The sequence below is a fragment of the Natrix helvetica genome, assembly GCF_964273705.1.
Source record: "Natrix helvetica genome assembly, chromosome: Z".
NCBI classification, from domain to species: Eukaryota; Metazoa; Chordata; class Lepidosauria; order Squamata; family Natricidae; genus Natrix; species Natrix helvetica.
The window spans coordinates 142,015,541-142,029,310 of record NC_138554.1 but is presented as its reverse complement, the minus strand read 5'-3'; the positions used below and the strand labels follow the sequence as shown (position 1 = coordinate 142,029,310).

Here is a 13,770-nt window from a genome sequence, read left to right as displayed (position 1 = left end):
GTGGGGGTGTCCCCTGGTGCTCTTGGAGCTGGGTGACTTCCTTGCAAACGTTTCATGAACCAACTAGGCAACATCATCAGTGCTAGAAGGGAGTGAGGTTTGTGGGGAGGAGTAGAGGAGCAGGGAATAGAAAAGGAGGAGGAGGAGGAAGAGGACTGTGAGGTCCTTGGTGCTCTCTGACCTGGGTGGTTTCCTTGCAGATGTTTCATATCCCAAGTAGGGAATATTATCCATGCCAGAAGTGTGTGAGTTTCTGGAGTAGCAGATTTGCAAACGGAAGGAGGAGGAGGAGGAGGACACCCCCTCCAATCTCTCTTCTAGCACTGATGAACTTCTGTACTTGGGTCATGAAACATCTGCAAGGAAACCGCCCAGCTCAGAGAGCCCCAGGGCCCCCCTCATTTCAATCCTGAGCTACAAAGGTTTCCCTTTATTGGTGGGACTTAAACTGATCAACGTTTTATTAAGATCGTGGGTGGGGTTTTGCACGCAACTGCAGTTTCTCCTTGTTTGTCTTTTCTCAGGAGTCGCCATGAAGACACCATCCATCCAGATGGTTCAGGCGCTGTGCCTGATCAGACTCTTCACCGGACCTTTCCAGGTACAAACAGAGCAGCTTCAGCAGCTGGAGTATCCACCTCTGTAAATTTATGTTCCTTGCAGTCATCTGGTCGTTAGCATTCTCTCTGAGAGTCATTGAAGCCAACTGGAGGTTTATCTCCAGTTGGCTTCAATGCCGTACGGATCTGGATGGGAAGTAACAGACTCAAGCTCAACCCGTCCAAGACGGAGTGGCTGTGGCTACCGGCACCCCGGTTCAACCAGCTGATTCCATCACTGGCCATTGGGACCGAACATCTGGCCCCCGTGGATCGGGTACGCAATTTGGGCGTCCTCCTAGATGCCCGGCTGTCAATGGATGACCATGTGACAGCCGTGGCAAGGGGGGCGTTTCACCAGGTTCGCCTGGTGCGCCAATTGCGTCCCCTATTGGACCGGAACGCCCTTCACACAGTCACCCATGCGCTTGTGACGTCCCGGCTAGACTACTGTAATGCTCTCTACATGGGGCTCCCCTTGAGATGCACCCGAAGATTGCAGTTGGTTCAGAATGCGGCCGCGCGGGCAGTTTCGGGAGTCGCTAGATACTCCCACGTAACACCTCTCCTGCGCGGGCTGCACTGGCTACCTGTGGCTTTTCGGGTGCGTTTCAAGGTGTTGATTATCATCTTCAAAGTGCTCCATGGCACAGGGCCTAGTTATTTGCAGGATCGTATCCTGCCCCACACATCCCTTCGGCCGATTCGCTCACACAGAGAGGCACTCCTCCGGGTGCCGTCCACTAGGCTGTGCCAGCGGGCGCCGCCGAGGGGAAGGGCCTTCTCTGTGATGGGCCCGACCCTCTGGAATGACCTTCCCCCTGATATTAGAACAACCACGGACCTCCGCTCCTTCCGCCAGAAGCTCAAAACCCACCTGTTTAATCTAGCCGGCTTGGCCTAATTCCAGCTCTCCCACCTCAGTCTGTATTTTTAAATTTTGGTCTTAGGCTAAGTTTTTAATTTTTATAAATTTGTACAGGGGTTTAAAGTTTAATTCGATTTTAACTATATTTATGATTGTTTGTATGGTTTTTAATTTGGTACCTGTACACCGCCCCGAGTCCCTTCGGGGAGAGGGGGCGGTCTAGAAATAAAATCAAATAAATAAATAAATCTGTGCCCTCTGGGTCACCTGAGTAGTACAAATGGGTGTGGAATCTTCTTGGAACTGTTGAGAGGACCATCTTGTAGACTGGAGATAGATGGTGTCGTATCCCTCCCCCTCACTTGAGAGGGGGCTGTTCAGTCTTAATGGAGATGGCCTCTCTGACCCTTCTTTCAAACCAGCAGTCTTCTCTGTTGAGAATGGGGACTTTGCTCTCTTCAAAAGAGAGCAAATCTGCCTTTCAAATGCAGATGAGCTACTCAATCTTCTCCTGTTGGATTTGTTCTCCTATGCTGTGCTCCTCTGAACCTGAAACAGAGATGAGTACCGTCCCCAAGAGCTGGACCTGGGTTGTGGAGTAAAATCCACAGGGACCCCTTTACTTTACCTTCCTCCATGGCGTTTTTTGGAAGGTTCAAAAAGACAACTGGGGCCAACTGTTGGCTTCATCAACCGTTGGACTCTTTCCTTTTCTTTGTGTCCTTCCTCAACTTCTCTTTTCTCGGGCAGGTTTTGTGTCTCCGAGAGATCCCCCTCACCATGTTCCACAACTCTGTGGATGACCAGTACGTTAACTGCAGCCTCGAGACAGAGCTCAAGCTGAGGAAATCAGGAAAGATTCCCCTGCCAGAACAATATAATGCAACCTGGAAAAATGCCACACAGTACTGGAACAGCCTTGGCCAAACAGTCAGAAACTTCAGTGCAATTTATGGCACTGTGATTGTGGCCTACACAATTGGAGATAGCCTGTACCGCGATTTCAACAATGCTACAAGAGAAAATGGGAAATCTCAAGACTCTTACGAACAATATGCCTTCAAGGACTTCCACCTCCTCCTCACCAAAGCTCTTCAGGCCAAGAAGAAAACGTCCGATTGCTATGAGGTCTTCCGCGGGATAAAAGGGATCCGTTTCACCACCTCCAACAAGGCGGTAATCCGCTTCGGACAGTTTGCTTCCTCCTCGTTGAACGAAAAGGTGGCCCAAGTATTTGGTGAGGACACCTTCTTCTCTATCAGGACCTGTTACGGAGTGCCCATTCATGACTTCTCATTCAAAGAAGAGGAAAAGGAAGTTCTCATCCCACCCTATGAGACCTTCACCGTGATCAACTACACAAAGACCCAGAAGGGGAACTTCATCCAGCTGGTGTCCCAGAGTGTTTACAGCCGCTTCAACTGTGGAGTCCTGAAAGGTAAGAGGCTGGAAGAAGCGAGAACCTGGGGTTCAGGGGTCTGAGGGAAGTTCTCAATCACATCTGCTGGAGAACCAAGTCAGTTCCAGGTGGACCAAATGTCTCAATCCTCCAGATCCCGGTTGTCCCTTAGGTGTTCTTTTTCTGAAAGGCAACTGGATTTTCTTGGTGTTTTCTCTGAAGACGTTTTGCTTCTCATCCAAGAAGCTTCTTCAGTTTCATTGGATGGGAAGCAAAACATTTTCAAAGAAAACTCCAAGACCTCCCTGAGGTTCTTCACTGATGATGTTCCCTAGTTGGGTAATGAAATGTCTAAGAAAAACACCAAGCTCACAGAGCACCAAGGACCCCACAGTCCTCCCCCTCCCCCTCCTCCTCTTCCTCCTTCTCCCCCTTCCTCCAAACCCTGCTTCTTTCTAACACTGATCCCTAGGTGGGTCACGAAATGTCTTCAAGAAAACCACCAAGCTGGTGTCGTATCCCTCCCGGGCGGATAGAATTGAGCTTGAGCAGTTGCTATTCCAGTACAAGCAGTTAGAGGCTGTTGTGCGGGTAAGGGGTTTGCCAGAGGATAAAGACAGCGGGAAAGGAGAAGATTTGAGGGTGATTTGCGCGGAGGCTTTTGCCCCCCTTCTACAAGTGGATCCAAAAGAGATTCTCCAACAGATTGAGAAAGCTTACAGAGTTAACTCCTGGTATGCAAGACAGCGAAATTTGCCAAGAGATGTGGTGGTTCATCTGGAAAGGAGATACCTGCGTAATGAGATTGTACAGGCTGCATATCATCAGAGATGTACTGTGCGAGATCAGGAGGTGAAAGTTTTGAAAGAAATACCATTGAAAATGCTTAGGCTGCGCAAAGAGTTTAAATTTTTGACGGATGAACTGAAGAAACGTAACCTGCAATTTAGATGGGAGTTGCCAATTGGCGTTACCTTGATCTACTCTGGGAAAAGATATCGATTGGATTCTACTCAGAAGGCTAGGGACTTTTATTCCAAGGTTCTGAATGCTGGTGAGCTAGGATTGGAATCGGAAAAGATCCAGCCTGTTCAGCAGGAGCCAATAGAGATAGCAGCCTCGGCACCCGCTTCAGTTGATAAACAGCTTGTGGAGAGACTGGAAGAAGCAGTAGGCTTGGGATTGGAATTTAAAGAACAGAGAATTACCAGAGCAACGGCAAAGAAAATGGAGAAGACTATACAGCAAACTTCGAGTATCTCTGTTGATGTACCTACACAATCTGAAGCCGTGGGAGGAGCAAGGCCTAAGAGATTTCCTACTGATATGAGGGCTATGCTTCAGAAGCTTCAAACTAAGCTTGACGATGGTCAGGCTGCTGACCTGGAATGTTAATGGACTTAATTCCCCACAAAAAAGAAGAAAGGTTTTCTATTATCTGAAACAACATAAAAATGATGTAATTTGCCTTCAGGAGACGCATATTAAGTCTAGTGATCAAAAATTTTTGGACAATTGGAAATTGGGACAATGTTTTGTAGCCTCAGCTCCTGAAAAAAAGAATGGTTTGGTGCTGTATGTTAATAAAAGCTTGTCAGCTAATTTATTGGAAGCAGATCTGCAGGGGAGATATATTTTAGTGGAACTTATGGTACTGGATCAGAAAATACTACTTGTTGGGATCTATGCCCCTAATCAACAGCAGATGAAGTACTTTAAGGATTTGCAGAGGAGAATATCGGACTTGGACTACAAATCATTTGTTTTTATGGGGGATTGGAATGGGGTTATAGACACACAGATGGATAGATCTGGAGCTTCAACCTCAACTTGTAGAGGGCGGTTGCCTTCAGCTTTTTTTGATCTGAAGGATGAATTGGAATTAATGGATGTCTGGAGGCTCCGCAATGAGAAGGAAAGAGACTATACGTTTTTCTCGGACAGACATCAGTCTTTTTCTAGAATTGATTTTATGTTAATATCAAACGATTTGCTTTCTAGGATTAAAGATGTTAAGATTTTCCCGAGAACTATTTCAGACCACAGCCCGGTGATGATGGAGATACAGGACTTGATGACTCAACGAAGATCTTGGAGGCTTAATGAGGGATTATTTAAATATGATGTGAATGTGTTGGAGTGTAAGAAACAATTGAAAGAATTTTTTGTGCTTAACATGGACAAAGGCACCTCAACAGAGATGGTTTGGGACGCTAGTAAGGCTTATATGAGGGGCATATTGATCTATTTGAATAATAAGATTAAAAGGGATAGAGAAGCTAAATTGAAAGAATTGGAGAAGGAGATTAAGATTAAAGAGAAGTTGCTGATATCAAGCCCTCAAGATAGGTCAATTTATACTACTATTAAATTGTTGAAAGGGCAGCTGAACATGTTAGTGGCAGAACAGACTACAATACAGTTGAGATACCTTAAGCATAATACATTCTGTAATGCCAATAAGCCTGGGAGGTGGCTAGCTTATCATTTACGGAAAAGGAGAACTCAAAATATCATAGATAAGGTTGAGGATAAGGGTAAAATGGTTTATCTACAAAAAGATATTCAGAGGGTGTTTGTAGATTTTTATTCTAAGTTATATGCTAAGGATAAGATTACATTATCTGGTATAGTTAATTATTTAGGACGGGTTAAAGTTCCACAACTTACATTAGAACAGAAGGAAGGGTTAGGCCAGCCAATAACAACTGAGGAGATAAGGGAGGCTATTACTCAATTGAAGACTGGGAAGGCGCCTGGGACGGATGGTCTTACAGCTGTTTACTACAAGACCTTAATGGCAGAGATGGTGGAACCTCTTAAAAAACTTTTTATGGAAGTGATGGTCAACGGAAAGATTCCCCCATCTTGGAAAACAGCTTTTATTTCTCTGATACTTAAAGAAGGTCAGGAGGGGTCACAACCAAAGAATTATAGACCTATCTCTTTACTTAATGTAGACTGTAAGATATTTGCAAAGGTATTGGCTAATAGATTAATGCCGATACTACAGCAAATTATTCATCCAGACCAGACTGGATTTATATCAGGTAGATTTATGAAGTATAATGTAAGATACGTACTGGACCTTATGGAATATTTAGAAAAGAATAGCCAATACCCAGCGGCTTTGATATTTTTGGATGCTGAAAAAGCTTTTGATCAAGTACACTGGCAATTTTTGATTGAGGTATTGAAGAAGATGGGTATGGGTAGGTATTTTTTACAAGCTATTAGAGCTATATATCAAGAACAGACAGCTCGGTTGATAATAAATAATACTTTAACTACAGATTGTAAAATAGAGAAAGGAACTAGACAAGGATGTCCCCTATCTCCACTTATATTTGTATTAGTATTGGAAATATTGTTGATTAGGATATGTCAAGCTACAGAGATTCAAGGTGTTCGGATTAGGCATCATGAATATAAATTGAGAGCTTTTGCTGATGACCTAGTTCTTACTATCTCGAAACCTATACAATCTATTGAACCGTTATTACATGAGATTCTGGATTATGGGGCGGTTTCGGGGTTTAAGGTGAATTATTCTAAGACAAAAATGTTGCTTAAGAATATGTCTAGTACTCAAGCTGAACGACTCCAGCAGTTATTGGGTTTTGAAGTAGTTAAAAAAGTTAAATATCTGGGGGTTTATTTAACAAACTCTAATACAAAACTTTATAAAAATAATTATGAGCCGCTTTGGCATAAGGTTCAACAAGAAATGGCCTCGTGGAGGAAACTGAAGCTGTCTTTCTTAGGAAGGATAGCTGCGGTTAAGATGAATATACTACCGAGGTTCTTATTTCTGTTTCAGATGATACCAATAATTAAAAGAGAGGCTACTTTGTTACAGTGGCAAGGGGACATAAATAAATTTATATGGGATGGGAAAAAACCCAGAGTTAAGTTGAAGATTATACAAGACGTGCGGGAGAGAGGAGGATTGAAAATGCCTAATCTGATGTTGTATTATGATGCAGCTGTCCTGGGAGCAATTAGTAACTGGATAAATATGACGGAGGAGAGAATTCTTAATCTAGAAGGATATGATCTGCTTTATGGTTGGCATGCGTATTTAATGTATGGTAAAAAGCAGGATTTTGTTTTTAGAACGCATATATGCAGGTCTGCGTTGTTAAGAGTCTGGAAGAAGTATCAGCCAAATATGCAATGTAAGATTCCTGACTGGGTAATACCAAGGCATATGATAGAAAATATTAGTATAACACAGAGGCACGATGAAACTACATATGCTCAACTGTTGGATTGGGTAGATAATCATTGGGAGCTAAAGTTGATAGATGAACTAAAAGATAAAAAGATTGTTCAGACTTGGTTTCAGTATCAACAGTTACAATTTAGGTTTAAGGAAGATATGAGGATAGGTATTGAGAATACGTATGATGAGTTGACTGAGCAAATTAGGGACCAAGGACAATTTCATATTAAAAGAATATATAATATTTTGATAAAGAGAGACTCTGCTTCTGAGTTAGTTAAGGACTGTATGGTAAAGTGGGCACAGAATATAGAGGAACCTATAATGTTAGATACATGGGAGAAGATTTGGATTAGAAATGGGAAGTTTACGCAAGCTCAGAATTTAAGGGAAAATTTTTACAAGATGTTTTATAGATGGCATTTAGATCCAGCTAAGCTGTCTAAAATGTATCCAAATTACAATCCTAAGTGCTGGAGGTGTGATTGTTCAAACGCTTCTTACTTTCATATTTGGTGGTCCTGTAAGAAAGTTAAGGCTTTATGGATTAAAATATGGTGGATAATGCAGAAGAAGATTTTTAAAAGAAAAATTAAATTTGCTCCCCAATTTTTTCTATTGGGCATAGTACCTGACTGCACTGTTGCTGAAACTAAATTAATATTGTATATGATTACAGCAGCTAGACTGCTGATAGCACAATATTGGAAGAAAGCAGAATTATGCTCTATAGAAGAATGGATACTTAAGGTAGCAAATCTTGCCGAAATGGATAAAATTTCTGTATACCTAAAAGATCACTCTTACGATAAGTATACTATAGATTGGTATCCCTGGATTGATTTTGTAAAATTAAGGTACGGCTCAAAGGAAGTGTCTATGGGATTTGGTTGAGAAATGTTTCATAAATATGTAGTAATGGTTTTGGAAAGGAGGTTATGATGGTTCTTCTCCTTTTTTGTCTTTTTTGTATTATCTTGTTCTTATTCTGATATATGCATATTATTATTGGGATATTTGTTTTTCAGATTTGCTGGTAACTATGCTTCTGACTCTATCTGGGAAGCCAGGGGTTGGGTTAGGGAGGGTTAGGGTGGGGAAATGGGGGGGGTGGGTGGGGGGAAGGGGAGGGAAAAAATAAACAAAACAAAAAACAAAAAAATAAAAGAATAAAAAACAAAAAAAAAGAAAAGAAAAAAAAGAAAACCACCAAGCTCAGAGAGCACCAAGGATCCCACAGGCCTTCTTCCTCCTCCCCCTCCCCCTCTTCCTCCTCCTCTTTGCTAACCCTAACCCTGATAATGTTCCCTAGTTGGATTGTGAAATGTCATCAAGGAAACCACTAAGCTCAGAGAGCACCAAGGACCCCAGAATCCCCCCCTCCCCCTCCTTTCAAACCCCTCCCTTCTAGCATTGATAATGTTCTCTAGCTGGGTCATGAAACATCTCCCCCAAAACCCACCAAGCTCAGAGAGCCCCAAAGGCCCCTCATGTCAACCCTGAGCTACAAAGATTCCCCTTTATTGGGTAGCACTTAAGCTGGCCGATGTTTTATAAGATCATTGCGTGTGGCTTCTCCTTTTTTCCTTTTCCCAGGAGTCAACAGGAAGAACGCCATCATCTTGGGGGCCGTGGCCTTGGGTGTGATCGGATTGGTCGGATTGATCACAGGACTTGTCGTGCTACGTAAGCGGCGGAGTGCGCCTCTTTAAATGGGTTGCCGGACAGGCAGGTGGCAGTATGTTTCCACCCACCCACTCCCACATGACAAAAAAGCCACTTCCTGCTGTGAAAATCTTGGTCGTGCCTAAAAAAGGGGAGATGGTGAAGAACCACATGTGCCATTGACTAGCCGAGGACAGGGAGGGGTCCCTCCAGGCCACGGAAGCCACAGGATCACCTGCCTTGGGGTCCTTTCCCCCTCCTTCTCCTCCCCACCAGCCCATCTCTCCTCTAGGACTGTGATAGCCCTTGCAGTCAATTTTTTTCCAAAGGGAGAGGAGGCTGCATGAACGCAGTGATAGAATCAAGGCTTAGGGTTAGGAACAGCAACTCCACTTAGGCCGGGGGTGTCAAACTCGACTTCATTGAGAGCTGCATCAGGGCTGTGCTTGACCCTAGAGTGCTGGGCATGTGGGGGGTGGGGGTGGCTGTGGTGGGCGCAGCCATGCTGGGCATTTGACACATTTGTGACTGGCAGATTGCTGCTGGAGGTTGGGGAGGCCAAAAAACGGGCCATGCGGGGACTCCTGAGAGCCTCCGTGAAAACCCGCTTTTGGCCAGCAGAGTGCTGCTAGAGGCGGGGGGGATTCCCCCCAACAATCTGGATCCTCATTTGACCCACCTCGGAAGGATGGAAGGCTGAGTCAACCTGGAGCCTAGTGAGATTCAAAATTGCTGCCAGCCTCTGTTTTGCTATTTGCTTTCGGCTGCCATTGAAACCGAGGGGGGGGGGGGCTGGTATTTGGGAGGGGAAGTTTTAAGTACAGGAGAGATTGTAAAAAGGGAGTTTTGTTCTCACCGTCTACTGCGCATGCTGGAGATTAGCGCTTGGTGTTGGTCAAGGCCAACCGTCCTGCATACCTTCCTGATGATGCTCCTTGAAGATGGAACTCACATGACACCTAAGGGATTTGCAGATTGGACACTGGGATGAGGGTTACCAGGGGGAAGGGGTTTGGTCACATATTGATATGTATGATTTTGCCCGCTTTTGCCTCAGATCTTGCTTTGCTTAGCTGCTATCTTTTCATAACCAGTCAAAGTACTCTTCATTCTGCAAAATGGAGTTAAGTGGTTTCTTTCTTGGTTGCTGAGGGAGGCCGGCTTGACAGATTCACTTAAAATGGTGGCAAAAAAGGTGGTAAAATGAAGCCAAACTCGCTTAACTGTCTCACCTACTGATGGGAATGTAAATAAAACCAAAACCTTCAAAGGAATGTCCTACCCAGGCAGCGATCAGGAGGACGACATGGGGGCGGCTGCATCCTTGTGTCCGTTAGAGACGGAGTGGATGGCGGATCTGAACTTGGAGGAACGATCCGTCCGCCTCAGGTGGTCGTTGGGAGTGGGACAGAAGTATGACCCGGAGGAAATTCCGGCTGGAGTTACCACAAGGCGACATTGCCGGCCGGCAGCTGCTAGGCAGGACGCTGATAAGGAGAACCTTATGATGTCCCAGGCTATGAAACTCTTTCAAGAGGCTTGGGAGAGGCGACGTTTAAGCGAGAGAGGTCCCGAAGGAGAAGCTGATCTCGATGTCACTTACATCAAGGGGCTCCTGGCCTGCCCCTCCTCACCCCTCCCCTCCCAGCTACTCCTCACCTCGTCTTGTAGGTTATGACCCAGCTCTCCAACACGACAAACCCTCCAAAGTTAAATCCATGATTCCTTTATTACGAGTTTCAGCAGCCCCGGCGAAAAGTTTCTCTCTCACTGCCGGCTAACAGGAAGTGCTGGCTGGAAGTTGAATAGTTGTTTGACACATCTCTTCATCTCCGCCCCCTGCCTTTTATCCCCAGAGTTAGGGGGGGACTTCACTAGCAGCGGTGGTTCTTCCGTCCCAAGGACCGGCCCATAGATTTCCACTGCTCTCCTCTCCTCTGCTTTCTGTACATCCACGTATCAGGCACTGGACCCAGCTGTTCCTCCTCTTCCTCATCAGCCACCTCCAGACCTGGGGACTGTTGACTCTCCATTTGAGAGCTGACGGACAGCTCAGGCTCCACCTCTGTCTCTCTCTCTCTCTCTGCCAGCTCCATTCCCTCTTCCCCCTCTCAAGTCGCCCTGATGCTGACCCTGACTCCACACCGCCTCCTCCTCCTCCTCCTCTGATTTGGCTGCTGGAGGGGCCGGCGGCCAACAAGCCACAACAAGCTGCTGGCATTCTGTCTCAGTGACGTGTCCCTCACTCCAGTTTTCTTTTTTACTTGTCTTTTTCTCTCTCTCGGTGGATCTGAGAGTTCATGCTGGGTTTTTTCTTGGTTTTTTTCTTTTTTTAGTGGTATTGAACGAAAGTATTCAAGTCACGGATGAGGCACTTTGGCAAAGGATATAAATAAATACATGCATACATACATACTCTATTTTTTGGAGTATTAGACGCACCTTTTCCCCCCCCAAAAAGAGGGTGAAAATCTGGGTGCGTCTTATACACTGAATACAGCGGTTTTTGTTTCCCAAAACCCTCCCCCCCTTTGCAAAAACAGATGCTCAGAGAGTTTGGGAAAGCTGCAAATTGCTCCTGGGGGCTGGGGAGGGCAAAAACGAGTGAAAAACGGGCCGTTATTTTGCTTGTGTTTGCCCGCCCCACCCCACCACCAGCCTCCAGGAGCACTCTACAAGCCTCCTAAAGACTGTGCATGCCCTTTTTGGCAAAAAAAAACGTGCGCAGGTCACTAATCTATGGGGAGGCCGTTCCTTCTGTGGGGTCTCTCCCGACCTGGAGCACCCTCGGCCATCTAGGAAGACAGCATCCCTAGGAAGGAGACCACGCGCGACATATAATATGCATTTGAAAAGTAGAAAGAAAAGTAGACAAGATTTCAGGCAGCTCAAAAAAGGGCAATGACAGCTAGTCCTCAACTTACAACCGTTTGTTTAGTGACCGTTCAAAGTTTCAACAGCCCTGAAAAATGTGACTTACCATAGTTTTCGGAGTATAAGACGCACCGGAGTATAAGATGCAGCAAGGTTTTGAAGAGGAAAATTTTCTAAAAAAGTTTTTGCACTCTGCAAACCTCCCAAAAACAGGCCCATTTTCCTCCCCAAAAGGCTCGAATAGCCTTTAGGGAGCTGGCAGAGTGTTCTGGGGGGCGGGGGAGGGAATGATGAAAAAACTGCCCATTTTTTGCAAAAATGGATTTGTTTTTCATTTTTAAAAAAGGGCATGGATAACCTTTAGGAAGCTTACAGAATGCTGCTGGGGGCTGGGGTGCTGGTGGTAAAATTGCTCATTTCTGAGCAAAAGCCCCCAGGATCTCTCTAAAAGCTTCCTAGAGGCTCTGCATGGCCATTTTGGTGAAGGGGGCGGGGTTTTGGGAGGCAAAAATACTATATTCAGTGTATAAGACCCACCGAGATTTTCAGCCTCTTTTTTGAGGGAAAAAGGTGTGTCTTATACTCCGAAAAATGCGGTCGTTTTTCAGTTTCACGCCCTTTGCAGCATGCCCGCGGCCACGTGATCAAAATTTGGATCCTTGGCAACCAACTTATATTTATGACGGTCGCAGTGTCCCGAGGCCACGTGATCCCCTTTTCTAACCTTCTGACAAGCCAGATCCACTTAACAACCATGTTACTCATTTAAGAACCCCAGGGATTCCCTTAACAAATGTGGTGAGAAAGGTTTTTAAAAGGTGGGAGATCACTCCACACGTGTCTCACTGACCAACAGAAATTTTCGGCTCAATTGTGGTCATAAGTTGAGATCTACCTGTATGGTGAAGTCTTTCTCTAGGGTGCAGAAATCAAGGATTGGGTATACGGGTTATGGGATGATTGTATCGGAAATCAACAAAACAAGCAATAAAATAATTTAGTGTGCAATGAAAGCTTTGTTTTATTACATGAGAGAAAAGGCACACACACACACACACACACACACACCGTAGGTTGCATCTGCTCTTTTCCCATCCATGTTTGTGTCTTTCTGGACACTTTGCAGCTCTAATGGGAGAGTTCGGAAGGCAGCCCTGTTGTTTGGTTGATGAAAAGGCTAGTTTGGGCCCAATGAAAGAAATGACACCGACTCAAAGGGGGGGGGAAGCCCCCGTTTCCTGACCTTTGAAAGGAAGTGTAGGAGGCCGATGTGTGCGGCAGCAGCCAAAAAAGCTAACACAATCCTCGGTTGCATAAACAAAGACATAGATGTGAAGCGTTGGTACCGCTTTGTAAAGCCTTAGTAAGGCCAGACCTGAAATGTCACATTGAGTTTTGGTCACCACGTTACAAAAAAGAGGTTGAGACTTTGGAAAAAGCACAAAGAAGAACAATTAAGATAATCGAAGGCCTGGAAGCTAAACTTACGACGGTTGCAGGATTTGGGTTTGGCCAGTCTAGAGAAAAGAAGGACTGGGGGGGACAGGATTCCCCCCTAGTCCTTCTAATACTTCCAGTATTAGAGGGGCTGCCCCCAAAAGAAGGGGTCAAGGGGGGAAAGGAAGGAAGGAAAGAAAGAAAGAAAGAGAGGGAGGGAGGGAGGGAGGGAGGAAGGAAGGAAGGAAGAAGGAAAGAGAGAGAGAGAAAGGGAAGGAAAGAAAGGAGAAATGAAAGGGCGGGAGGAAAGGAAAGAAAGAAAGAGAGGGAGGGAGGGGGAGGATGGATGGAAGAAAGAAGGAAAGAGAGAGAGGGGGAGGGAAGGAAAGAAAGGGGGAATGAAAGAAGGGAGGGAAAGAAAGAAAGGAAGGAAGGGAGGATGGAAGGAAGAAAGAAGGAAGGAAGGAAGGAAAGAGAGAGAAAGGAAAGAAAGAAAGAAAGAAAGAAAGAAAGAAAGAAAGAAAGAAAGAAAGAAAGAAAGAAAGAAAGAAAGAGCAACACCAGCCGTGACCCCCCGACTGCTCCATCGCCCCTCCTCCCCTCCCCGTTGCTCCTCCGCAGCCCCGCCCGGCCGGCTCTCCTTTCAGGCTTCGCTTTCACTTTCACAGGAGTCACGCGCTTTCCGCGAATCGGCCAGCGGGGG

At 45.4% G+C, this 13,770-nt stretch overlaps 1 protein-coding gene across 1 annotated transcript; it reads left to right on the top strand.

Annotated features, from left to right (window-relative positions):
• The first annotated feature begins 530 nt into the window (after nt 1-530).
• LOC309382056 (erythroblast NAD(P)(+)--arginine ADP-ribosyltransferase-like) lies at nt 531-9,116 on the top strand. Its single transcript, XM_081933509.1, has 3 exons — nt 531-601; nt 2,218-2,905; nt 8,688-9,116. The coding sequence occupies exons 1-3, from the start codon at nt 533-535 to the stop codon at nt 8,801-8,803; spliced, it is 873 nt and encodes a 290-aa protein (XP_081789635.1). The 5' UTR covers nt 531-532; the 3' UTR covers nt 8,804-9,116.
• Nucleotides 9,117-13,770: the final 4,654 nt, after the last annotated feature.